Below are 27,196 nucleotides of genomic sequence, written 5' to 3'. Positions count from 1 at the left end.
CACTTGTATCAACAGCGAGCCTGACAGAAACTAACCTACACTCCCAGTAATCAATCAGAAAATCAGCTATAGCTGAAAAAACAACTTCATAAATCATTTGATGCTCCTAACAAATATCAACAATTATTTACAGGGACCATGAAATACTGTGGCATTTGGAGGTGTGTTATTTCTCTATAATGGGTCACTGAATCTACATATCAATCCCCCTACCATTTCTGATACACAGATACTTGGTGCAATATAATAATTGGACCCGATATTATATGTTTCCATTAAGAAAAACAGTGTCAGTGACTAGCTGACTAACCATTATCCATGATTAAACTCAATTAAGTCTCCCTATATATTATAAGGGCCTTCTGCCTTTATATATTCTGAACATTACATGGAGGAAAAAAAAAATTAAAAAAATTATATGTCTAATTTATATAGCGCCTTTCCCACAACAAAGGTGGCTTATCCCTGACACCACATTATGAAAATGTTAGTTCACTTAACCCTCTGCAGTCTGTGCCATTAAACATGTATCTTCTAGTTTTGCAGGGACAACATTCCAAAAATTGTTCAGGAGAGGCTGTATGTTGATATTATTTTACTATGAGGTAAAAAGGTGGAACAAAACTGTTTTAAAAAACTACTGAACCTTTGAAACCAAAATTGTGATTTTAGTTGGTTATGAAGACTGGGATGAAGAAAAGATATATTTCGTATTTTACAATAGGCTTTTTTTTTCCCCAATTGTGCAACTATAAAATCAAAAGAGATGGGACAGGTCAAGCACATGAGGGTTAAAACAGGGCTAATCCTCAGTCTCTAAATCAAAGCCCACAAGCTATATCCAGGAAACCCATCCCTGACCCCATTGATCTTTGACCTCTGACCTTGTTGAGAGCCCCTATGCTCCGGGAGGAGGCATCGGTGAACAGCTTGCTATGGAGGAGCATAACACGGGCGATGAGGTAGAGTCGGAGGAACATGGGCACGGAAAGCACCATGTCCAGGTCAGCCTCTGCCTGCGAGGGGATGTACGTGAATGCGAGTCGAGCGCGCCACACAAACTTGAAGTCTCCGGGCACTGGGTGCACAGCTGAGACCAGCAGCTCCAGCGCAATCAACAGTACTCGCTCCATGGTCATGGCGATGCGCCAGTCGTCTGCGCCGTTATCGATGACAAAGAGCTGGAGGAGAGAAACAAGAATTTTATCTGATAATGAGTTGAAATTTAGCTGAGATCATGTTTGCAAGACATGATGGTGATTATTAAGACAATGTTGACAATGAGAATCAGTATAAATTAAGGGCACATGGCAGTGCATACCTGACATTTGCTTAGTTGTTATTTTTTTCTTTTGCAGATGAAAAACACATCAAAAGTCAGCATATATAGTAGGATCTAAAAGTCTGCTCCCAAGAACTGTACTCATTAAAGTAATTTATTTATTAATTCAATTATTCATGGTGGATCCGGAGATTATCCCAGTAACACTGGGCACAGTAACAGTGTGGTTCAGCTCGACCTCCTCCTGTTTAAAGGCCAGAGAATTGTGTGCACAGCAGAAAGGCTGTGTGAACAGCAGCAGCTCTCAATTCATGGGCTGCATGACATCAGGGCCAAGAAGCGAGCTGAAAAAATCAGCATGGACTCCATACATCCAGTGATCTATCTGTTTGGAAACTCTCCTCAGGTGAACAGTACCTCCATCAGAACCAATACCACAATGGATGCTGCTACTCTCAACAAGCCATATACACTATATGGCCAAAAGTATGTGAACACCTCACCATCACACCCAAAAGTGCCCATTCCAAAACCATAGGCATTAACACAGAGTTGGTCCCCATTTTGCTGTTATAATAACCTTCACTCTTCTGGAAAGGCTTTCCACTAGATTTTGGAGTGTGGCTATAGGGATTTGCCCATTCAGCCACAAGAGCATTAGTGAGGTCAGGCACTGATGTTGAGTGAGGAGGCCTGAGGTGCAGTTGGCGTTCCAATTCATCCCAAAGGTGTTCAATGGGGTTGAGGTCAGTGCTCTGTGCAGGCCACTCAAGTTGTTCCACATCAATCTTGGCAAACCATGTCTTCAGGGAGCTCACTTTGTGCACAGGGGCACTGTCCTCCTAGAAAGGTTTGGGCCTCTTAGTTCCATTGAAAGGAAATTGTAATTCTACACCATACAAAGACATTGTAGATAACTGTGCTTATAAATTTGTGGCAACAGTTTGGGGAAGAACCACATATGGGTGTGATGGTCAGGTGTCCACAAACTTTTGGCCATACAGTGTATGACATCTAAGCATTGTGTTTATTGTCTAGTATGAGGAATCTGTATTTGTTTTGTATTTACTGTGTTTATGGTAAGTCTGTGTGTTCACATACTATGCCTGTTTTCACATTACATGTTTTTGTACTGATTTGACAAATTAAATTCCTCTGTAATTGAATGAATTGAATAAAGTGAATGCCAGTCCACTGCAGGACATTCCTACCTAGAAGCAATTTACATACATACATACATACATCTCATATAATACTATTAGGCTGCTGAGTGGAACCACAGTACCTGCAGGAAACTGACAGGCACATGGAGAAAACATGCAAAACTCAGACAGTAACTGGAGCTCAGGATTCAACACCAGACCCTGGAGCTGTGAGGCAGAAACACTTCCTGCTAGCTCCCTTTTTAAATTAGCTTCAATGTACCGTATATCTAATTAATACAAGAATGCATAAAATCCATTCCAATAAGGTTAAAGTTAAGTCTGTTTATTTGTAAAGCACATAGAAAGCCAACTGTAATTGTCCAGAGTGTTATACATTTTCAAGACAGAGAGTTAAATAAAAGTGAGAGTTGAAATGAAGCATAGTACAAAAGTAAAAGATATCAGGTAAGACAAGACAGACACTGTCTTGTCACAAGACTTCTTGTGGAAATACAAGAGGAATCATAGGAAGAAAATAGGGGTTGTACAACTATACATTTTTACTAGTTGACCAGTAGTCAATGAGCTGACTGTGTTTTTTTTTTTTTTTAGGCAGTACGTTATTGGTGCAGTTAAAAGGTGGTGCCAAAGAATGTGCCAGCCTTACTTCAAATAACAGCCACGCACAAGCTACTAATTACATTTACATTTGCAGTTTCAATGCTGAATATAATCTGTGCAATTAGTGTACAAAATAATACATCCGTGTATGATATTACACTATTTGAAAAACCATTAGACACTAAACATAACTAAAGTGTACGCTGGGACTGGAACTTAAAGGACCTACGAAACCTACAAAAAAGCCATTCATTTATCTTTAGCACTGCTTTACCCTGGACAGCAGTGATGTGTTTTAAACTACTTATTCATTTATATGTATGGAAATACTAAGTTCATTAGAAAATACTGCAGGTGAGTATGAACAGAAATAAGCGGATGGGATTGGTCAGAATTATTTTGGAACCTATGGGATTAAAAAGCAGGCCCACGGACACCTCTAGAAGTGATTAAAGTGTGAACATTCTATTAAAACAAAAGAAAATAAAAAGACTTTCCTGAGTGTAGTCTAACATTATGTGCAGTGGACTGTAGAACTGGTTTCATCTAGTCTGCAATATTTCCAGAATAACAAAGTGCATGTGGCTTGTAATTCCTTACCATCCGCCTTACTCTTTTGTTTTTTTTAATCTCCCTGCGTAGTCGTTAGCTCCCCACACCAGTAATTGTATTGTGAATATATTGAATATAGTGAGTGTGACTATATGCAACCCGTAACAGCAAATAGAATGAACTTTTAAATTTGAATGGAATCACAGGTAGCTCAATAATGCTGGTATATCAGCTGAGATTTCAAAGATCTTGTGGGCATTATTGTAATAGATAGTGCTAGAACATTCCATATTGCTTTGTTTGCCACTGAGCCTTAGGCAGGTGCATAGTGCAGATAACATTTGGTCAGACGATCTCTGTGAAATGGTAGTCGTATAAGGGGAGAACAGATGTAAACTACACAGAGTTTAAAATGTGTGTTTTTTTTTTTTGTTCATTCAGCTTTTTACAAAATTACTTGCCATCCAATATTTAGTATCCTCTAAACACAAAGGGCTTTAAAAAGAGGCTGGAATTATGGTACAGAGAAAGATAGAGCAGGGTGCCAATGGTGGAACTCAAGGGAGCAGTACAGAGAAGAGAAAATGGAGCCTTGTGGGACCAAACAGCAGAGGAGGTATAATGATTAGTGATATTGATCATGAAGGTTCTGTCTGTAGGATGAAAACCACTCCAATCCCTCAGTACAATGCATTTTATAGTCAGATACACTCTGGTCTAAGAGATTTAGAACTGCACAGTGACAAGAATCAACAGACATATGCAATACGTCATTTAACGCCTGTAGAAGAGTGGATAAAATGCTGTGAAGAGAAGTTCTAAGACCTGGCTGAAATTTACCAAAAACTTTAAGTTTTAGTTTAGGAAACTCAGTAGTTCACATGGGACCCTTTTAACCCTTTTAAGGGCTTTTGATAAGAATAACTAATTGGAAATGCATTGGTGGGTCTTAAGTTTAGGCAGAGCCTTAAGTAAGTAACTAATATAACCACATTCCTTCCGTGCAAGTGGGGAGTGGAGCCTGATACGCTTGTCATGAGAAGCTATAGGCACTAGTGAACTGATTGGCAATGGAAGGGTTAATAGAGCAGGAGTAATGATGACAAATGTAATGTTTAGGGGAAAATAGAGCAAGTCGGCATCAACAGAATTTGACTGTGGTCAGCAACTGTGGACAGAGAAACCAAAACATAGGAGACACCAAGACTGAGTGAGTGACCCTAGACACTGATTAGGGCAATTACCCTAATGAACCAAATTAAATGAATAATTTAAAGCATAGGATTTCTTTAAGTAAAAGATTAATAAGGCCAGCATACATGAATATTAACACCACCAACAATTACCTAGGTATGATCTAAGTGTTATTGAGGCTAGGAGATCAGAACACTACCAAATTAAGTACTTATTGAATTTAAAGGGTTGGTACACTGAAACCAAAACATTTTAACACTGTTATGGGACATATGGGAACGTCTACTGGGGCCTAAATTTAGCTAATTGTTTAAGATGATAGTTTGTTTGGAAAGTGATCTTACATTATCTTAGAACTATTTTAGAAAAAGTAGAGCCAGTAATCAGGAGTGATGGAAGTAGCTTGATTGATATAAGGTTATGAATACTGTGGTGTATATTGTTAAGTCTGTCTGTACCATAGAATTACAAAACATAGATGCCGTTTCAAGCGAAGATTGAGGCGTCGGAAGAACCACTTCCTTGGTGCAGGCTACTTTTCACAGTGTCCCATGAAGATGTTTGCAAAAAAGCAATGAGTTTTCATTTTACAAGGAACTTTATGCAGGAATTAATGTCGGATGGTGAGGCTGATTAGTTTGTTTCTATCTTACTAAGGTATGGGCACAGATGCTCATCTTACTGACTTACACAACACAAGTTTCCATTTTTGAGCAGGTGTAATTAAAAACGACCCAAGTGGTGTGTGCTGGCCTTTATTAGTTTATAGACTAATTACAATTGGTGTGCGCTGGCCTTTGTTTATAGACCAACTGATGCACACTGATGCAAGTGTGCATCAGTTGTGCACACTTTCATTTAATATTGATGTGAATTTAATTGGAGGTCTTAAGAATAAAACCCAGAAAAATCTCATTGCATTTGAGCACTTACTGTGGTTATGTAACAAAGAGGACTCAGGGACAAGACTAGAATCCATATGCAGGAGGTTTACTACAACAATCCACAAACCAAACCTTAATGTCAAACAGTAGGCCATGGTAAATACCCAGATATATCTCAGGGTAGACAATACCAACAGGGAGACCCAAAGAGTAGTCAGAAGCCAGGCAGAGGTCAAAACATCATAAACATAGACAAATCACCAAATCCAGAAAGGTAAGAGAACAAAAAACAAAGCAAGGTCGTACACACAAATCAAGGCAGAATTCAACAGCTCAGAACTTAAGTCCATATGCTTTATATACTGTATATATGACTGACAAGAAATGAGTATGACCATAGAGGAAGAGTTATAGAATTCTTTTTCTTTTGTTAATGTACTTGAGTGAGAGTACAAGTGTTCCATTTCAATAATGTTTGAGAAAGGTACAAATCTTCCAAAAAAAGAAATTACTCATGTATATTCCACCTCTGATTATGAGTGATTATGACTAATGTGGTGGGTTTGCTGAGGAATGAAAGTAGTAGTCAACAGCAGATAATGCAGCATCTCTGGTTCTTATATCTATATGCTTTTTGCAATCACAAGAATGGTCTTGTAAAACCATTCGCATCTTGTATGTAGTTTATATTAGCAGCATATATCTGCAGGTCATATTTGTTTAGCATCCCTGTGCCCCTGTCAGGTTTAGATGAGTGTGTTTATTTATGTAGAGTGTCATCTCATATGCTAACTGTTAATTAGGCAATTATCTAGAAGGCTTTTACCTAGCAACAAAACAGGCTACATCATAAAGTCATGACATTGTCTTTTCTAGAGACTCTTTATTCTTGAATTCATTATTAGAATTAATTTGTCTGTCAAACACTAGTGTTGAAGATACACTGAAATTTAAGAACCCAATTATGTCTATAATAATATAATTTATCTCTTCATTTTCTCTTCAGTGCCCACTACTCAGTAAATAACACTACAGAAGATCATGTTTTCTAGTGAAACATTTTTAGAAAAAAAAAAAAATCGATTTAAGGTGCCTCATCAGAAGCCCCCCAAAAATCAAGGCTGACTGGTTACATAAACACCCTCTAAGCCCAATCATGCAATATGCTTTTAATGAAAACAATTAATATTTTTAATGAATAATTTAATTCCACTACTCAAAATACTCATTAAACAGTGCTTATGAAATACGAAGAGCATAGATTGAAGAGCATTTTTCATCTTTCTAGGGAAGCCAAACAGAAAGAAAAATATGCAAACATATATTTTTATTATATTATGCAGACTGTTAAATTACATGCAGTCTTTCTCTCCTTTCTTTTTTTATTCCTTCTTCTGGCTATGTCTACATACACTAACCACAGAAGAGAAGCTAATTGTGTTGGTTGCTGTGACAGCTGCATTTAGCTGTAATTGTGAGTGGTAAAGTGGTTTGTTTAGCTGATATGCACAGAGGGTGAGGGTTTTTCTCTCTGTCTTGTGTGCACACACAGCAGAAGAAATGCAAACGGATATGCCGGAGTTATGAGACTGATGATATGACCCATTTACACTGACACATACAGTAATGTCACTGTATGTGTGTATTTGCATGTGCATTCGTGCACACACAGTAGACTGGCTGGGTGGTGTGTGCACATTTTAGTCATGCCTGATTGTCGATAAATCATGTCGATACTTTAGTTTGCCTGTGTGTATAAATGCAAATTAATATGTTACTTGTGTGTGTTTGTGTGAGTGTGTGTGTGGGCACTGTACATCCACAGCAGTAAAACACGTGCGTTTTTTTCTGGAAAAGCCAGCCTCGTCATGGTGACTGTTGCCTAGGCGACAACATCAAAGACCAGCCAAGCTTAATTAGGGTCCCCGGTGAGAGAGAATGACTGTGTGTGCCTGAGTGTGTGTTTGTTTGAGTGCATGTGTGTGTGCGTGTGTGTGTGTGTGTGTGTGTGTGTGTGTGAGGGAGAACTGGGAAAATGACAGAAAGAAAGAGAGAGAGAGAGAGAGAGAAGGAGAGAGTGAGAGAGAATGTGTGTGTGTGTGTGAACATGAATAAACAGTGAAAAGGAGAGAGAGAAAAGAGTGAAAGAGTACTAAAGAAAAGAAAGTGCAAGAGAAGAGGAGAGAAACAGAGGGAAAGAGACTGACGAAGGGTATGAATGTGAGGGAGAAAGAGAGTGTGGAGGTGGGTGGAGAGGAAGAGAATGTTCTTTCACTCTGAGTGTGTGGGTGTGTGGGAGTTTGGATCAATGAATTGTGAATGTGTGTTTTCAACATCTGCACTATTAGTCTACACTCAATCGAGCGTGTGAACATCGAGCTCTTCTGAGCAAGCACATGTGTGTCTAAGTGTGTGTGTGTGTGTGTGTGTGTGTGTGAGAGAGAGAGAGAGAGAGAGAGAGAGAGACAGAGAGAATGATCTCTACTGTGCTGAGTACAAAAAAGAATCAAACCAAATCTGAGAGAGGACAAAACTCCATCGTCCATCATCATCCATCTCTCCTCTGTGCAGGGTCAGTCTCATTCATTTCTATTCCTATACTCATCTCTCCCTCTCCCCGTTTCTCTTTCCTGTCTTTCCTTTTTGGGCCAAATAGCCACCGTGATATTTAATAATTAAATTCCATTAGTGAAGGTAATCGGTCAACATGAGTGACTGGATGGTTCCACCGTCTTTCATCATCATCAGAGAGAGAGAGAGAGAGAGAGAGAGAGAGACTTGGATCCTCCATTTACATAAGGGCAAGAGACTTGTAGGAATAATTACGAGAGGAAAATACAAAGGAGAGGGAAGGGGAGGTGGGGTGGTTGGAAAAAGTGATAGAGTAATGAGAAGCAGAATCAGGTGGCAGGCAAGAAAAGAGAGAGGGAAGGCAAAAAGGATAGTGAGTAGACTCTAGGGTGAGAAAGAAAGAGGGAGGTAGACAGAGCAAGAGGTGCTTGTTTTCATGGCCTTATACTATCAGATATGGACATCACTGGTGTGAAAAAGGAAGAAAGCACTGCAGGTCATTACAGTCCAGTAAGTCCCCCCCCCTCTCTCTCGGATACAAACACACAAATACGTAGAGTCACATGTGAAAACCCCAGACATGTAACACTGAGTGGAGTTAGAACAGATTGGTCTAATTACCCTGGAAAACTATTCCTAAGTCCTGAATACAATCAGTGCAGTTCATATGACTGCCACATATTTTTTTATGAGGTTTTTACTTTCATGCAGGTGAGCGGTCTCACTCGCAGAAAAAAAAAACATATTATAATAACTATAACTATAATTATAGTAGGTACAGTAATACAGCATACAGTAATATAATAGCTACTGTTTTGTGGTAGAACAGCCTTCATTTTTTTCTGGATTCAGCAGTTGTAGATTCATGTCTTGGACCCCACCACCCTAAGTCTGCCCCTGTTCACAATACATTTGGTGTTCATTCATTCATCCTTAGTAACTGCCTGGTCAGGGTCATGTTGGGTTAAATTAGACTACTAGTTTGTTTTGGGAAGTAGAACCATTTGGTAGAAAATATCACAAGCCGATATAAACAAAAACAATAACTGTTCGGGAGAGATGTCTCAAGTGATATAGCTGAGATTGAGAGTCTGTCAGAGCCAGAAGACAGTGACAAACCATGCTCACAGTGTTGGCATTTCTACCTCTGGGATTTTTCCTGTGTTTTCCAGTGTTTCTAGGGGCAAACTCTTGTGTTTTAGGCCACACCCGTTTTGGGTTTAAAATACAGACGCGAATATGAATACTTGGATCATAAAACAGATATAAATAGAGCTACAGATAGTGGCATTGTGTTACACACACACACACACACAGTGCCAGGCTAGACTCTCTGGTACATGTCACAGGTAGCTAAATGGTAGCTGATTCCTTCAAAGGAACATGATTACTATTCCCAATTTCACTACAACGGAGGACATGATCCTTTGTGCACAAACACATACGCACATTCACACACAAAGGCACACAGGAGCTTATTTTACTTTGTGTATTTCCTAATCAGGCTAAAATATACCAAGTCACCAGAAATGACCAATAAATATTATTATTCTTGTGCATCTACACTGACTCTTTTCACAGCTATGGTTCGTCACTGTTAGCTAGCTTCTTTTTTCTGTTTTTTTTTTTTTCAATTTAAAACTAAAGTGAATAGAATAAACTAGCCTTGTGCATCTACAGGACATTCACCCTGAATTACTAGCGTTGAAAATCTCAGGCAGACATCCCCCTAGATGGACTGATGGATATCTAGATAATCTATTGAGAGAGAAAATAAGGCTTCTCCTTCAAAATCCTAGTGTCCATGTATCAGATACACATAGAAGTGGGATTCATTCATCTCCTATCAGAGGAACATAACATTACTGCAGAGAACAGAGAAGGACAAGTTAGAAGCTTGCTGCAAGCATCCCAGCAAAACTGCACCCCAGCAACCCCCTGCTCCCACATTTGGCATTAGCATGACTATTTCCCTTTTCTACCTAATACCTTTTTTTCTTAGCTCTCCTAGACACTGGACTTGCTGGGAACTACATGGGAGTGAATTTGCCCACACAACTTAACCACCTGAATCACTAGTATCCAAGCACTCATTAGATTGCCTGCCAGTCAGTATATCTCCTTCTAGGAGGAGCCACTTATCACAAGACTATATCCTTGCTAATCATCTGTTTTCCCTTGCTGATAATGATCTTACGACTCCGATGATCTCAAAACCGTAACTTAAACGTAATAGACTGATTTAATAGAGATATTGTAATCTGGTCCTCCCACTGTCACAAGTATTGCATAACTGACATCCTATACAAACCTCAAGGAGGTGTTCACCACAAAGAAAACTACTTGTCTTCCTCCCCGCAGACCTAATTAACCTAATTATGTCATTGAACTCCTTGCAAGTACTATTCACTCTGTGCAGCCATATGTACCCCCTGCTGCCAAAACCAAGACCATGGAGGAGTATATCCAAGAGACGCTCCAGGAGGGGTTGAACAGTCCTTCCACATTATTTGCATATGCTGAGTCCTTCTATGTGGGGAAAAAAGATGGCCTTACTGCAACAACTGTCAAGTATCATGACCCCTTTACACTAGTTCTGTCAGCCACAGAACAACTAGCAAATTAAATTCTGTTGTACATACAGAGAAGACATATCAGAGAAGAGGAAGACTTGCTTTTATCAGCCTTATAGTCTAGATAATGGCTCTTCTGTCCTTTAGGCATTCATCAGCCCTATTTGGATGGGATTAAATTTACATGGGGACCTGGAGTATCATTTGCAGGTGCTCCTCTGTGATTTTATTTCCATATGGATTGGCCATGTTTTTGTTTGTCTTCCTCCTTGCCTGAGAAAATTGCAGACCAAATTACCCACTGTTCTTTGACCAACTCTGCGGTTGTTGGATAATTTTAGTTCCTTTTTTAGTTTTGGCAGGCGGATGCTGCAAAACGTTTGAACAATGAAAAACGTTTTTTTGACTGGAGCTATGCACTGTATTTAGTACCTAGCTTGCATATCCACATCGTGTATCATGAAACAACTTGTTTTGTATCTGTTGTATATATTTTTTTCTCCACACTGCATACACTGGGAGTCCATTAACAGAAGAATGAATATAAAATCAATCAGAGCATAATCCTGAATGTTGAATAAAGCTGTGATTATGACGTAAATTACTATAAATTGGTATAGCCACTTTAAATGCCACTTTATATTCACATATGCCACAATACAGTGGCATTGGCATAGGAATTCTAGAAATAAATAAATAAATAAATGAGCAGTGGTATTGGTATAAGTTCCTTAATCATCTAACATTATATGCTGCCAAATAGATAAACATGATCATATGGCCATGTATGATGCAGGCATCTGGGTTTGTAGATAACATAACCTGGCAAAAACTTCACAACATAGAGAACTCAGGGACAAGCTTATGATCCAAATGCAGAAGGTTTATTAATACAGTTCACAATCCAAAACTCAATGTCTAATAACAGGCCAGTGTAAAAACACAGAAATGTCTCAGGGCAGGTAAAGCCAGTAGGGGGATTGAGAGAGTGTTCACAAAAGCTGAGCACAGGTCAAACACCACAGAGCAAAGAGAAATATGCAAATCCAAAAGAGAGAACAAAGTAACAATGCAAGGTCATACCCAGAGATGAAGACAAGATACGACAGCTCAGAACTTAGACGATTGAGAACAAATGGCAAGGTTCTGCAGGGTGTATGAGAGTCCATGTGCTTTACAGCTCTAACAGACAGGAAATGAGCATGACAATAGAGGAAGAGTCCTCTAGACCTATAGAGAAATTTGGAGAAGGGTGCCCTCTGGTGAAGTGGCAATGATTTGTCCATGGGTCAATGTGTGAGACTCTTTCCTCTCATGTTAATTGCCATCCGGACGTGAGTGTTTTATCACACTACATGTGTAAAAAATTAACTACAGATGCCACCCTGTGAAACTAATCCCATTCAGATAGGGCACTTCACAACATGTTGGACTGATAGGTTGCTTTTTTTTTCTTGTCTCTTGCCTAAAACACAATGACATTGGAAACCATGAACTCTTGTTGGGAAAGCTGTCACTTGAGGATTGGAGGCAATATCTGGAGGATGTCCAGGAACAGCAAAGATCCTACACAAGACAGGTGGCATTTTTCAGACCGAACTTTATTTTCTCTTATTTCAAATGCAAAATCATGAAGGTGAGTGGGTATGCCTCCTCCCCTGGACAACATATGCACTCACACCATTCCAGTGTGTGCTGGAGTACCAACCACCACTGTTTGGCTGCGTGGCGCTTCTGTGTTTTGCTCATGTACTTGCAGACTATATGTATTCTTACTTGGGGGGCACGGTGGCTTAGTGGTCAGCATGTTTGCCTCACACCTCTGGGGTTGGGGGTTTGAATCCTGCCTCTGTGTGCTGAGTTTGCATGTTCTCCCTGTGCCTGGGGGTTATTCTGGGTACTCTGGTTTCCTCCCCCCAGTCCAAAGACATTCATTATTGGCTGACTAGCATTTCCAAATTATCCACAGTGTGTGTTCAATTGTGCCCTGCAATGGGTTGGCACCCTGTCCAGGTCCCAAGTTCCCTGGGATAGGCTCCAGATTCCTGTTTTTGCATAAGTGGTATGGAAAATGGATGGATGTATTCTTACTTATGTCTTGTCAGTGTCACTTATTACCAAATCTGTGGTCTTACAATAATGTTATAGGTCCCAACTTAAAAATGCCTATTGTACAAACTATGTTAAGGTTTCCAGTACACTGATCCTTTGACTGACCTCACGTAAGGTAGGGTCCAAATGTCTGAGGACCAATTGGAATGTGCACCCGATTACATGTTCCTTTCCTTAAAAAAAATCTGGGCAATTATTGGTGGCCAGTTTTGTGCGTGATTTTTGTCTGCCTACTAAAACCAGGTGTAAATTGTTTCCTGGAGTAGTATGGACAGTGTTGCCAGGTTTAAGGTTTTCCAGAAGGATACTTTTGGGCTGCTAACTTTTTTTCTTTCATTCTTATAAATGCTATTCATTTATGAAACAATGTGTAATAGTATGAGACCATTTTAGGAACTTGAGAAAGAACTAATCAGGCAAAATAAAAATGTTTTAATGTTGCTTCTCCTTTAGAGGCTTTTGTTCAGATCACAGAAGATGCATCAAATTCTTCATATTTAATTAAGAAATGTAATAAACTAAACAGCACTGTGGTTACATTGCTGAATTTCTGAACATTACAGGCATTCCATTCAACCATAACAAAATGAAATAAAGTTTAATTCTATACTTTTATCAAAGTAGATTTTTTTCTGTTAACAGAATATACCAATTGGCATGTCGGCTGTATTAATGCTCTACATACCATTTATTTCTTAAAATACTTACTTTACTTACTCAACTTGAATTTACATACTGGTTGACTATTTCCACCATTTTAGAGAGTTCATTTAGTAGGCAGTCCCAGGCACAGTCTGCATGATGAGCTACAGCCTCAGTAAACTGAACGTTAATGTCAGTACAAGTGCATTTTTCAGCTGCATCGAGTCATGTTTTTTTCACCATGCCTCTTCAGGTGCAAAAAAAAATCTATTTATCTATCCTTACAACATTGATTATGTGTAAGGAACTGTAATAATTGGTTTAATAGCAAGCATTAATTATTAACAAATAACAACATTTAATACGATGCATTATGAACATGCATGTCTCACCATTTGAATGAAGTTTATAGTCACAACAGTGTGACACCAAATCAAAAAAATAAACTGTGTGCATTCAGACATAGGTTTTATGCAATTTCTCAGAAAAAGATTTTCTCATTTATAACAAATGTATTTTTGAATAACAAACCCATTAACTAGGATAAGTTTAAGAAATGAATGAATTAATGAATTCATTAATTCTTGGTAGTGGGCACAGACGTTTGGACCCAAAGTACATATCTAATGAGAGATGTTTTTCTTTTTTAGCATAACCTTTAAAAATGTAAAGATAGAAAGTAAAGATGAAATAGGAAACTATCCCAAAACGCTGCATTTCCAAAACAAATAACCTAATCATCAAATCTAAATGCATGTAAATACAATTGACAATCTTTATTCCCAAACAAAATTCCTTTGGCATTATTAAATGTCTTAATGTACACAATATTGCTAATTTTAAAAAAATGTAAAAATCTGTTAGTGACACTCGACCAATGATATTGTGCATTCTACTCCTGGTATCACTCTACAGTCCTAATCTATAGTATTCATCAGCATGTTTCTCACTCCAATCAATAGCCTTGTCCTAATCCACTGTTTTCTCTTGTTTACTCCTGATTACATAGCAGTTGCTTAGAAAGAGTTATCACAGCTTTATTACTTCTTTTTGAAGGAGAACTCACCATTAAAACAGGAAAGAAGTGCCAACAATGACAAGAACAACAAAAGTCAGTAGTGTAAAGCGTTCATTCAAAAGCATGTAATATGTTTGATAGATGCTTACACACAAATCTCCAGTTCTGCTGTACACTTAAATCTCTTAAAGGTCCCCTTGAGAATATGTAGCAACAAAACTACTTGTTTAGATTTCCCTTCACATCAAATCAAGACGGAATAATTTCTGAGGTGATATAATGTGCTACTCTGCTTCCTAAAACAACTTCCAGGATGTCATTGTAAAAGGTTTCCCGTGTGAGTCGCTTCCAAAAATGCTCTTTCAGTCCTAACCATGCACTCAGAGATAATTACAAAATTGGCTTCTTGCAACTATGATGATGCACCGAGCTGTTTATTACTGTTTAGCTGGAGTTGTGCAGTCGTGAATCTTTTTTAATGTCACTCTAGCCCAGGGGTGTCCAAACTTTTTTCAAAGGGGGCCAGATTAGACCACATCAAAATACCCGAGGGCCAGTCACCAAAATATTCATTTAAAGCTCCAATATAGTGAATATAATTTACTGGAATTATATAGGGTATTATGATATCCACAGATTTGTGCTTCTTTTCAGGATAAATGACACTGACCACTTTAGTTAAGGACTCTCAAGAATTCAAGAAAGGTTTTCCATGCTTACTGGTTGGAAGCATCACCACTTATTAGCTCTAGCAATGTTCTGTGCCCCATTTGCTCTGATGAAAAGTTCCTTCTGCCAGGATAGCTTCCTGCCGCTTCAGTTTCTCTGCCCTTTCATCCTCAGAATATTTTCTGCAATGCCCATTATTTGTTTCATAATGTCTCATGATATTGAATTCCTTAATTGCCCCAACAGTCTCTTGACGTATGAGGCACATACATTTGCACATGGATTTGATAAATGAATCTTTGGATGTAGTCAGAGAAAAAAAGGTTTTGCTAAGTCTATAACCTCTGTCCCCGGGCCGCATTTGGCCCTGGGGCCAGGTGGGTGGGTGCAGGTTTTCATTCCAATCAAGCAGGAGCCACACCTGATCGTACCTGTTTAATTAGTTGATCTTGGCTTTGAACAGATTATCAGATGTGGCTTCAGCTTGGTTGGAATGAAAACCTGTACCCACGGTGGCCCTTTCAGGATCAGACTGGACACCCCTGCTCTAGACGGAATGCAGGAGGCTTAAAGAGTTTAAGTTTTGAGTTTGTGGCCCCTAGTCCCACAGTGCCTAGTGCCTACCAAGAGCGCCATGCATCTCATTGATCTTTATAGTCCCCCAGAATAGATCTCTAATCAACAACTAATTACATATCTCTTTCCCCCCATCCACCATTGTCATCTCTGTTCTGTTTCTCACACCAGCTGGTGACAAATGTTTTTAGATTTCCAAATATTTTTTCTAACCATACATGCTTTCGATTACACTCACCCATGTCCATATACACACATGCATGCAAAAACCACACACACACACACACACACACACACACACACACGCACACACACATCCTCCCTCCAGGAGTGTGCTGGCAGAGTCAAAGCCAGGAAGACAGACTCATCACCACAGAGACACACACAGGAGGAACTCCGGCTTCCAACTACGCACACTTATGTACTCCCTCACACACATACAGACACCTTTGACAGCTCTCTCTAATAGGACACATAATAAAACTAGTCTTCGATTATGCTTAGTGTGTGCATGTTTGTATTCTTATCGGGTTCAACAAAGAACAGACAGCAGAGTGAGGAGAAAGAGAGAGAGAAAGAGAGAGAGAGACAAAAGGAGGATAAAAGATGATGTTAGAGCAAGACCAGCAGAGAATGAGTGAAAGAGCTATGCTAGAGGGAGAAAGAAAAACAGTGTTTGTTGTTTGGGGTTGGGGTTGGGGTTTGGCGGGGGGGGTGGATGAGGGACTGCAAGATGAATGCCGAGAGAGAGCAAAGCTGTCTCTCTCTCTCACGCGCACACACACACACACACACACACACACACACAAAATGAATTCAGTACAGAAGGAGACAATACTAATCATAATCAATATGCACCAAGAGAGCCAACTGTTCAATAGTGAAATTCATGATGTGCTATTTTTAATGGTCCACCACTGAACTTTACTGAGGTCGTCATTTCCTAGAAACATTGAAGTACTTCACTAGTACATTCAATCACTTTCAGTAACTGTTTCATGCCTGGCAAAGGTTGTGGTTGATCTGAAGCCTGTCCCAGGAATACTGGGCATGAAGCAGGAATACACCCTGAATAGGACCTCAGTGCACACAGACATTCACACATGCATTCACACCTACCGGCAATCCCTGGGGCTGTGGAGCATGACTGTAGAAAATGACATCTTAGCAAGTAAAAATATCTTGAATATAGTCAGATCTATCTAGTAATTCCTAATATAAGATTCTAGACATTTGTGTTGATTTAAAGCTTTAAATTTTCAAACCTGAAAGATAATTTTGCTTCTTTTAGAAATAAACACTGAAAATGAGCTAAAGTATCTGCCTAAAGAACATTTCAAGCAATTTCAAGCTTGAAATTAGTTAACCTGTTTATAAATATTTGGTTATTGTAATCTTATAATAGGAAATACTAGATAGATTTCACTATATTCAAGATATTTTTACTTGAATGTCGTTTTTTGCAGTGATGCACTAGGACAGTGACACCAAAAGTCTGTCACATGTATTCTTAGCTGCAATTTTTTTACGGTACACATTAGAAAGTGATGCTTCATATCCATTCCCCAGTTTTTACTGGTTCCTAGTTTCATAGTTTCCAGCATTCCCTAGTTTCCAGCCTAATTTCCTATGTTGCCCAGTTTTGTGTGTTATCTTAGTATCACTGATTACTAGATTGCAGGATTCCCTATTTTTTTATATTCATCTTTTCATATTTCCTCCCCAATTCTTCCTCCCTCTAACACACACACACATATACCCTGCCTCCATGGCTGTACATCATTCTCTTGTGTTTGTGTAATTTGTCTTTGAATATATCACTAAACATCACTGTTATAGAAATCCCATATGAAATTTAAATCTATCTGAATACTTTTGCTTCAGTTTTCAAATTGTTGATATGTTCATTCATATTTTATATCATTCATAGTTTATTCATTCAAACAGTAACACTTGGATGCACAAGGATACACACAGGGCCAGATGTACTAAAAATAAACCTTGCATGTAAATGAAACTGTTGATTAAGCCTAAACAGCTTAAGCACAATATAAAAGGCAACACACAAAGTGTGTTTCTTTCCTTCATCCATATGCATATGAGGGAGGATGGTGCAAAAACTGGGATGTCAGCACAAAAAAGGGAGGAAATGCAGCTGATTACACATTCTGTTCAATTTACTAAAGGTTAAGAAATTAGCAGCGGCAATCAGGTGTAAATCGGTGACAGACAAGTTGCTTGGAGCAGTATAGCCAGTGTTGCACAGGCTTGGGCTGCTTTTGAGTACATTATGTTAATTATTCTATTTAAATCTTAAGATATACTTAGATATACACAGATATTAATAAGCCCTGTATGTTGCTGTATGAAGGTGTCAATAAATTTTTGTATTCTTACATATTACGTATTCATGACAATATATGTTATAATTGTATATCATAAACACAACATACAATATATACATCATTCAGCACATGCTAGTGTGTCAATTTCAACACAATAATCAGGACTATTGTGACACCACCAATAGTCTAAATGTTATAAGAGCCACTGTCAAGAAAAATACATTATTTATCCATTACTTACCCATTATTAATAATTTATACAACACTGTTTATTCTGTACACAGCAGTCTTTTCATTAGGATAAACACAACTGGGAATTTTAATCAACTGTAATGCCCTCCACACCGCATACTTGTTCTGACACAACTGTCCTTATTAACACGTTTATTTCTTTGTTACTGTATCTGCAGTCCTGAGCTTTCTGACAGCTGGTTAACAACTTCTATCATTTCCCAGTGACTTTTAAACAGGAATTTGTGCCTCAAACAGAGAAAATTTGTTAGGTGGTCCCTGGCACAATTTGCATGATTAATTAGTAAATTAATTATTAATTTCAAGAGGTACTGGAAGAACAGACTGTGGCTGCATCAAGCTGTGTTTTGCACTGCATCTCACTGTATGGACATCTAGCTTAGAGGGGTAATTGTTGTCTCTTAAAGACAGACATCTGATACTCACTCAAGACTCCACTACTTTGTTTTATTTTTGCACCATATTCCAGAAATTGCAATAATTTTCTTAATTCTTTTCTAATTTTATCTAATCTCATTTTGTCACATCTGAACTGTTCCAATCTATCTAATTATCATCCAGTTTCTGTCATGCCTATTCTGTCTAAGTTTCTTCTGTCTAACCAAGCATGCTGTTTTTCAGTCAGGTTTGGAAGCACCATAGTACAGATCACCTACTGCTTGCCTCAGACTGTGGATATGTTTCTATTTTGGTAATGTTTGACACTATAGACCATGCTATTTTACTGGACAGGCCTGCAAACACAGTTGAGGTAAACATACCAGTCTTTGCCTGGTTTAGATCTTTTGAAAATCCGTTACCACTTTGTTAGCATGCACAGAGATTCTTAACAACCTAAAAAAGATTCTTTAGAGCCTAAATAGTACATTACGGTGTCCCACTAGGATCTGATACAATCTCAAATGGCATTCTACTGAGCATATAGGGCTATATTCAGAGTTGACAAAAGATATGTCAGTATTTACATGTGGAAAGTTCATCATATTCAGAGTTAATTTAGTTAATTTAGTCCTTTCAGATTATTGAAATCACCTGCATGTAGCTAAAGTCTCTGAGGTTTCCAGACTTTTTATTTTTTTTACTAGAGGTATCCAAGATGGTTTTTTTCGATAGTGTCTAGACTACCGTGTTCAAACACAAGCACTTGCCGTTAAGGCAGAAAAAAATTGGCTGATAGAAAAAGGCTGCCATTCTGGAGGGCAGTATATAACCCATATTCTAGATGGATTGAGAATGAAATGGAAATATAATCATATAATAAGGTCACAATATACACTCACCATCCACTTTAATAGCAACCTGCACATTCTGTGCACCTGCATATTCATGCAATTATCTAATCAGCCAATCATATGGCAGCAGCAGAATGCAAAAAAATCATGCAGACACAGGTCAAGAGCTTCAGTTAAGGTTCACATCCAACATCAGAATGGGAAAAAAAATGTGATCTCTGTTACTTTAACTGTGGCATAGTTGTTGGTGCCAGATGGGCTATGAGTATTTCATAACCTGCTTATCTTCTGGAAATTAAACACACAAAAGTTTCTAGAGTTTACACAGAATGATGCAAAAAACAAAAAACATTGAGTAAGCAACAGTTCTGTGGGTTTAAACACCTTGTTGATAAAAGCTGTCATACGAAAATGGCCAGATTTGAGCAGCCAGGAATTATACAGTCACTCAAATAATCACTCTGTACAACCGTGGTGAGGAGAAAAGCCTCTCAGCATGCACAAAACATCAAACGGGCAGACGGGCTACAATAGCAGATGACCACATTGGGTTCCACTCCTGTCAGGAAGCTGAGGCTATCATGGGCACAGCCTCACCCAAACTGGACAGCTTAAGATTAGAAAAAAAAATCACCTGGTCTTTTTTCCAGTCTTCAACTGTCCAGGTTTAGTGAGTCTGTGCCCATGATAGCCTCAGATTCTTTTAAACCTGACATGGTCTCCTGCTGTTGTAGCCCATCAACCTCAAGGTTTGATGTGTTGTGCATTCTGAGATGCCTTACTGCTCACCTCGGTTGTAAAGAGTACTTATTTGAGTTACTATAGACTTCCTGTCAGCTCAAACCTGCCTGGTCATTCCCCTCTGATCTCTCACATCAACAGGGTGTTTCAGCCTATAGACCCTCTGCTCACAGGATGCTTTTTGTTTTTCGCATCATTCTGTGTAAATGCTAGAGACTGTTCTGTGAGAAAATCCCAGTAGATCAGCAGTTTCTGAAATACTCAAACCAACCCATCTGGCACCAACAACCATGCCATTGTTAAAGTCACAGAGATCACACTTTTTCCCCATTCTGATGTTTGATGTGAACATTAACTGAGCTCTTGTCCTGTATCTGCATGCTTTTATGCACTGTGCTGCTGCCACATGATTGGCTTTTTGGATAATACTTTGCAAATACTCTGGACTAGTATGTCACTCCAATGATGTTAAAGTCGAGGAATCATATGTATTCCACAGCAGTTGGAATGTGAAAATATGCATCTTTTGGGTCACGTACCAATAGTGTTTGTTCCCCACTTGCATCACATCTGTAGCATAAGGAATGCCAGTTGTTTTAAGAAGACATTTAGGTTTCTAAGATCCAGTATGGAGCAGATTCCACTGGCCTCTTGTAGAATCAGAAAATACCTTTAAAAAACATAGCCAGCAGGTCTGGCCCATGTACTCTCTTTATGGCTTGTTTCTCTATTAGTGATAGTACTTCTGTGGGTGGCCTGAGTCTAACGCAGTGAGATATGCCCTTGTGTTTGTGGTACTAACAGTGAAACTGTAAACGCTGTTGTGGTTTTTGAAACCCAACTTTGTAATGACAGCAGACAAGGGGCCTAAAGCAGCCTGCTGACTCAAATTTCTAGTTTGTGTTTTAAACAGAAGTGGAGCTGCTCAGTCTTCCACTTCTAGGGGACAGAGCAGCTGAGCCTTCTGCCTATCTCTATTCCTGCTGCAACAATGCAGCAAAGACGCTTACCTTTTTCTTTTTAGAGGGCTCAGCAGCAGTGACTGCTCTTAGCTTCACTGCCTGCTGTGAAGTATCAGAAGAAGGTAATGAATTGTCAGCAGTATTCCCATAGCCTATGAGGTGCACTTCATGTGTCACTACTGACATTATGCTGCAGTTAGTGCAAGGCTCTGTAAGTGCTTGTCAAAGATGCTCAAGTCCCACAGGGCCTTGAAGACTAACAGCTCTCCTGCCCTGAAATACAACAGGTATGTGTACAGTCATTCGTGTACAACAATAGCCCATGTGTCTGTGCTCAAGACACATAGAAACTCCTTATACTCCTTTCTGCAGAACACCAGACACAGTGCACCCACCCACATGCACATATTTCATGATAAATACTCATGCCATATTTTTGGAACATTAAGCCAGAAAAGGCTGTAATCAGAGTTGGCAAATTAATAGAGAAATATACAGGGAAATTTACTGGTACTTACACTTGCGTTATGCAGAGGCATACAATGAATATAAAAAGTCTACACACCCCTCTTAAAATGGCAGGTTTTTGTGATGTAAAAAATTAAACCAAGATAAAACGTCAGAACCTATTCTACCTTTATTTTGAAACTGCAGCCTACAAATTAAAGTGAAATCATTTTGAGGAAAAAATTAAAAATAGTTGAATAAAAAAATAGGTGAAGCACCTTTAGATTTTATCACAGCATTCAGTCTTCTTGGGTAAGAGTCAATCAGTTTGGCACAGCCTGACTTAGCAATATTTTTTATATTATAATAGTTTTTGTCTTGTCCTTTTGTAAATTTTGGAGGGACATCCTGTTCTTGGTAATGTCACTGTGATTTTCTCCACTTGTTGATGATGGTCTTCACGATGTTCCATGGTACATTTAATGTTTTGGAATTTTTTTGTTCCCCTCTCCTGATCAATTCCTTTTGACAGTGAGACCTTGTACATACTTTGTCAACTCTTTGTAGACCATGGCTTCAACAGTCAGATGAAAGCAAGAAGATGTCAGGAAAATCCTACAGAAACAGCTGGTCTTTATTTGGGGTTAATCAGAATAATTTCATTGATGACAGCTGTATGATAATTACTTGGGAACATGAACCTGAATGTGATTGGTTCATTCTTAACACAGCCACATCCCCAATTATAAAAGGGTGTGCACACTTATGCAACCAGGTTATTGTAACTTTTTTATTTTTCCTATGTTTCCCTAAAAAGATTCTGATTGTTTTTCACTTAATTTTTATACATTGTAATTTCAGGATGAGGGTGGGCAAAGTTCTGACATGATTTATCTTGGTTTAATTTTTTTCATCACAAAAACCTGCCATTTAAACAGGGGTGTGTAGACTTTTTATATCCACTGTACCTTTTTTGTAGGTGGCCTGTTCAGATTATTAAAATATCTGTATACACTATACACCGCTGAGGTTACCATGTTTTTCTTGACTGTCATTAATGTGGGGTGAATTTTCAACTGTGTACCAACCTTTTAAAACTTGCCTTAAAGCCAGAAAAAAATTAGGCAATAGAAGTCATGGACTCATAAAGCAGATCAAATTTTGTGGGTATAATATGTTGTCACTTGTATTACTATGTAGCATAAAAGTAGCACTTCAAGAAAAAAGTGTTTAACTAATATGATAATATCCACGTGATAAAATCCAAGAGAGAAGAAGACAAAAAATTAATAAAGACCTAAAATATTGAGAACATATTAGGTTACATAGTCATAAAACGTATTCATGATAATCATGTTAATTTTCCATCTGTGCAAATTTGTTTCAATCTGGAATGCACCCTATAATTGGTTTGTCAGCCTATTAAAATTAATTAATATCACAGTTGTATACAGCAGATACTAATTATAATAGAGGAACAGGAAAGCTCAAATTTTCAAATATATTTATCAAATAGTGTACTTGAAGTGGTCACCACTGAGATCTCCGGTAAGCACACAACATTTGCATACTTGCAGCACACCTCTATTTTAAGTCTAATGCTCTATTTCTGTTTTTTCTTTCACTCTCTCTGAGCTGAGCATGTGTGTGGCAGTGAGCTGAGCAAAACCTGAGCTGAGTAAGAGAAGTTACAAACAAGCTGAAAAGCTGCACTTTTGTTTTAAATTTTATCTTACTGCCTGCTGACTGTCTGCTGCTTAGATTGTTACAGTGGTGCCAAAATACTCGAGCTGCTATGAGAATAAGGTAACTGAACATGAAACAGAGTTCTCTTGCCCACATCGTCTAGTCACTAATCCACCTGCAGGAGCAGCAACATCTGGCTCTCTTTGACCTGCATATGCAACAGCATGAGCACACCAAAATCATGGAAGCCCAGGCCACGGATTGAGCCCTCCTCAGGACCTTCATTACACCTTCCATGTCGCCTGTGACACCACAAATAAGCTCCCTTGCCTTGTCTAGGATGATATCCCAGAATTATGTTGAGGTATACACAGAGGACTTTGAGGGTATGGCCTTGGTGTGTGGCCCAAGGGCAAGTGGGGATCCAAGCTCTGCTGGACAGGGAAGCCCAGCTGTGCTAGAGCGAATTGGCTTGGCCCACAAAGGACATTGCAGGTGCTTCCCGGAGCTGACTGTGGAGGAAGGGGATCAGCCATGTGTCTTTAATCAGAAAGTCCTTGACTCCTGCAGGTAGTGGCTGAGGTGCGACCCAGAGAAGCCAGAAAAGTTGGTTGAACAAGTGGCACTGGAGCATTTCATTGCATGATTTATGGCCATATCAGCAGAGACAACCTGCACCCCTGCGGTTTGGGAAGGGAATCACAGGCATTGTCAGGTGTGTTGTCTGACAGAAAAGGAAGAATCTTGGCAAGGGTCTGCCCTTACAGCATTGCCCAGCCAAACTCTACCCATACTTTTAGTAATCCATCATTTCCTTTTCTCCGCTCTGTGACACAGGATAACTACAGCTGATCTCCCAAAAGCTGAAATGAAGCCTAGGCAAATTCTGTTGCAGTTTTGGAAGGTTGGGGGAACTTCTGGCCCGGTTGTCCTCAAGAGGAGATGGACCGATTGCTCCAGGTCTCTGCAGTCTAGAGGTGACATAGTGAGTACTGGCCTGATTTTGGACATGACTTTGGATAAGAGGGGGTGGCTGGGGGATGATTAAATAAGACACTGTTGGAGCGTCTGGATTATTACCCTGGGTCTTCTGTGTTCTATGAGCAACGTGCTGCCAAGACTGTTAAACTATGCTTGGAATTTTTGTGAATATTTAATTGCTATATATAAGCATTTGATTTTTTTCTTCACAATATTTGTGGATATGCAAAAAAAATGGAGAAATGTGTAATCTTATATATATTTATATATATAAGATTACACATTTCTCAATTTATATATATATATATATATATATATATATATATATATAAACAGATGTAATGTACATTTAGCAAGTAACTAGTTTAATTTAAATGTTTACCCCTGAGTGTGAGTGTTATGGAACATTAGATAAGTCAACACAATATTGAATCAGAACCACCAAAGGTTTCGTATCAATTTATGACCAGCAAAAAACTATGCTGTTATTTGCTGCAGTGATGTGGACAACCAGTGGACTGCTATCTGGCCAAACAAGGCCTGTCTAATCTTATTTCACATAAATATATTATTTTTCTATAAGCAATGAAAAAACGCATTTTTGGTAGTGAATTTTAACTCTCGAAACCTAGTGTATATAGAGCGTATGTATGTATACATACATATATTGTTGTGGGTGAGAGCGTATATATTCTTACCTGCACCTCTCGAGCATGGTAAGCAATGATGAGGCCGAGGAGGATGATGGTAGACAGGCTGATAAGACATTTCAATGCCAGGGAATACATGGAGCTCTGCAAAAACACATCATACATACACACAGTTAACCATATATACTTTAAAATACATATACATACTCAAGCACATACAAATCAGCACACACACACACAGCATCCTGTTGTTACTCTAATAGCCTCTATGATTGCTCCAGGCTCATCGTGATAAACGCAACAGTGATGTCTGCACCACATATCAGCAGGAATCCAAATAAATCTCTCTCTCTCTCTCTTTCTCTCTCACACACACACGGCCATCTAGCATCTTTCCCTCTGACAGAAGCCAAGGTGATCTATCACATCCTGCCCAAGCCCCAAAGCTTTCTAGTTGAACTCCAGATAATATTAGAATGGCCACCTGTGGGTCTAATTTAATGCTCTGTACAAAAGCCATTACTTCACACACCCCATAGCACACAGTGTTCTCAAACTCATCTAGCTTTGGCCCTCATGAAAGTAATCACCCCCCTTTTGTTTTTCACATTTACTCCTTAATGCATCATATTGCATGGTCTCAAATTAAAAATATATTTCATGTAGATACTTGCAAATAAACTACATTTATTATTTTTATGATCTTTTTTTTTTACATGTATTAGTTGCCCTAAAATTGTAATTATTTTAAGTATTATTATTTTTTAAATGTTACCAGTGTCTCTCATTATGCCTCTATATTGGACATTTACTTGGTCATTGGGTTATTTACAGGGTGGTGGTGGTTCAATGGTTAAGGCTCTAGGTTACTAATCAGAAGGTGGGGGGTTCAAGCCCCAACACCACCAAGCTGCCACAGTTGGGTCCCTGAGCAAGGCCATTAACTTTATGCCCTCTAGGGGTGCTGCATCATGGCTGAACCTGCACTCTAACCCTAGCTTCCTAATAAGCTGGGATATGTGAAAAAAGAATTTCACTGTGTAATGTATATATGACTAATAAAGGCTTCTTTTGGTTTAAAACAACTTAAAATAGCACAATGTTATACTAAATAAGTAGAACTAAATAAGTTCTAAAAAGCAAGTGTATAATTAAAAAAAAACTTCAAGGGCTGATTGGTGCCTAACTCTGTATAGTTACTCTTTTCATTCCAGAGAATGAGTACAAAATATAAATACTTAAAAAATAATAGTAAGTTTTCTGTTAAATTAAAAATAAAATATACAAGTAAATAAATATTTTACTATTTATATACAATAAATTAAAATAGTAAATCACCTATAAAAATAAATAGCAAAGCAGCACTGAGAAAAATAATAGAGAAAATTCATTTCAATATCTATTCATATGCAAACACAATCCATCTACCACCAGCTCCTTGATTACTAACTGCGAAATACTTGCAGATTTCAAAGAAAATTTCAAGTGCAAAAATCATTGATCAGTGATAAAATAGATTACATAGCTAAAACAAACTGAAACTCAAAAAGTGTGCACCATTGTGGTTTTAATATATTTTATTATACTAGAGTGTAGGAATGCACTGTTTAAACACTTTTTATATGTGCCCCCCCTTTTAAGGAACAATTACCCAGTTACCCAAAATTAATTGGACCAACTAACATAATAAACTAAACTGTCATTTTTAATACTTGGGGCAAATCCTTTGTAGTCAGTGACTGAAGTCTGGAACACACTGACATCACCAGATGCAGGGTTTCTTCCCCAGTGATGCTTTGCCTGGCTTTTACTGCAGCTGTCTACAGTTTCTGCTTGTTCTTGGGGCATTTACCATCAGTTTTGCCTTCAGCAAGTGAACTGCATGCTCAATTGGGTTCAAGTCAGGTGACTGACATGGCCATTGCAGAACATTCCACTTCTTTGCCTTAAAAAGTCTTGGGTTGCATTCGAAGTATGCTTTGGGTCATTGTCCATCTGTACTGTGAAGCACCATCCAAATGAGGTTTGAAGCATTTGGCTAAATCTGAGCAGATAATATAG

The 27,196-nt window shown here is 38.6% G+C and overlaps 1 protein-coding gene across 1 annotated transcript in view; it reads right to left on the bottom strand.

Annotated features, from left to right (window-relative positions):
* The window catches only part of kcnn3 (potassium intermediate/small conductance calcium-activated channel, subfamily N, member 3), a 76,515-nt gene that overhangs the window by 27,460 nt on the left and 21,859 nt on the right, over nt 1–27,196 (bottom strand). Inside the window, exons 3-4 of the mRNA XM_026944867.3 lie at nt 25,184–25,279; nt 885–1,181 (exon numbers count right to left, since the gene is read on the bottom strand). Of these exons, the coding sequence (XP_026800668.1) occupies nt 885–1,181; nt 25,184–25,279 (393 nt within the window). The remainder of the gene's footprint in view (nt 1–884; nt 1,182–25,183; nt 25,280–27,196) is intronic.

The sequence above is a fragment of the Pangasianodon hypophthalmus genome, chromosome 1, assembly GCF_027358585.1.
Source record: "Pangasianodon hypophthalmus isolate fPanHyp1 chromosome 1, fPanHyp1.pri, whole genome shotgun sequence".
NCBI lineage: Eukaryota > Metazoa > Chordata > Actinopteri > Siluriformes > Pangasiidae > Pangasianodon > Pangasianodon hypophthalmus.
This window is presented reverse-complemented; position numbering and strand designations above follow the sequence as displayed.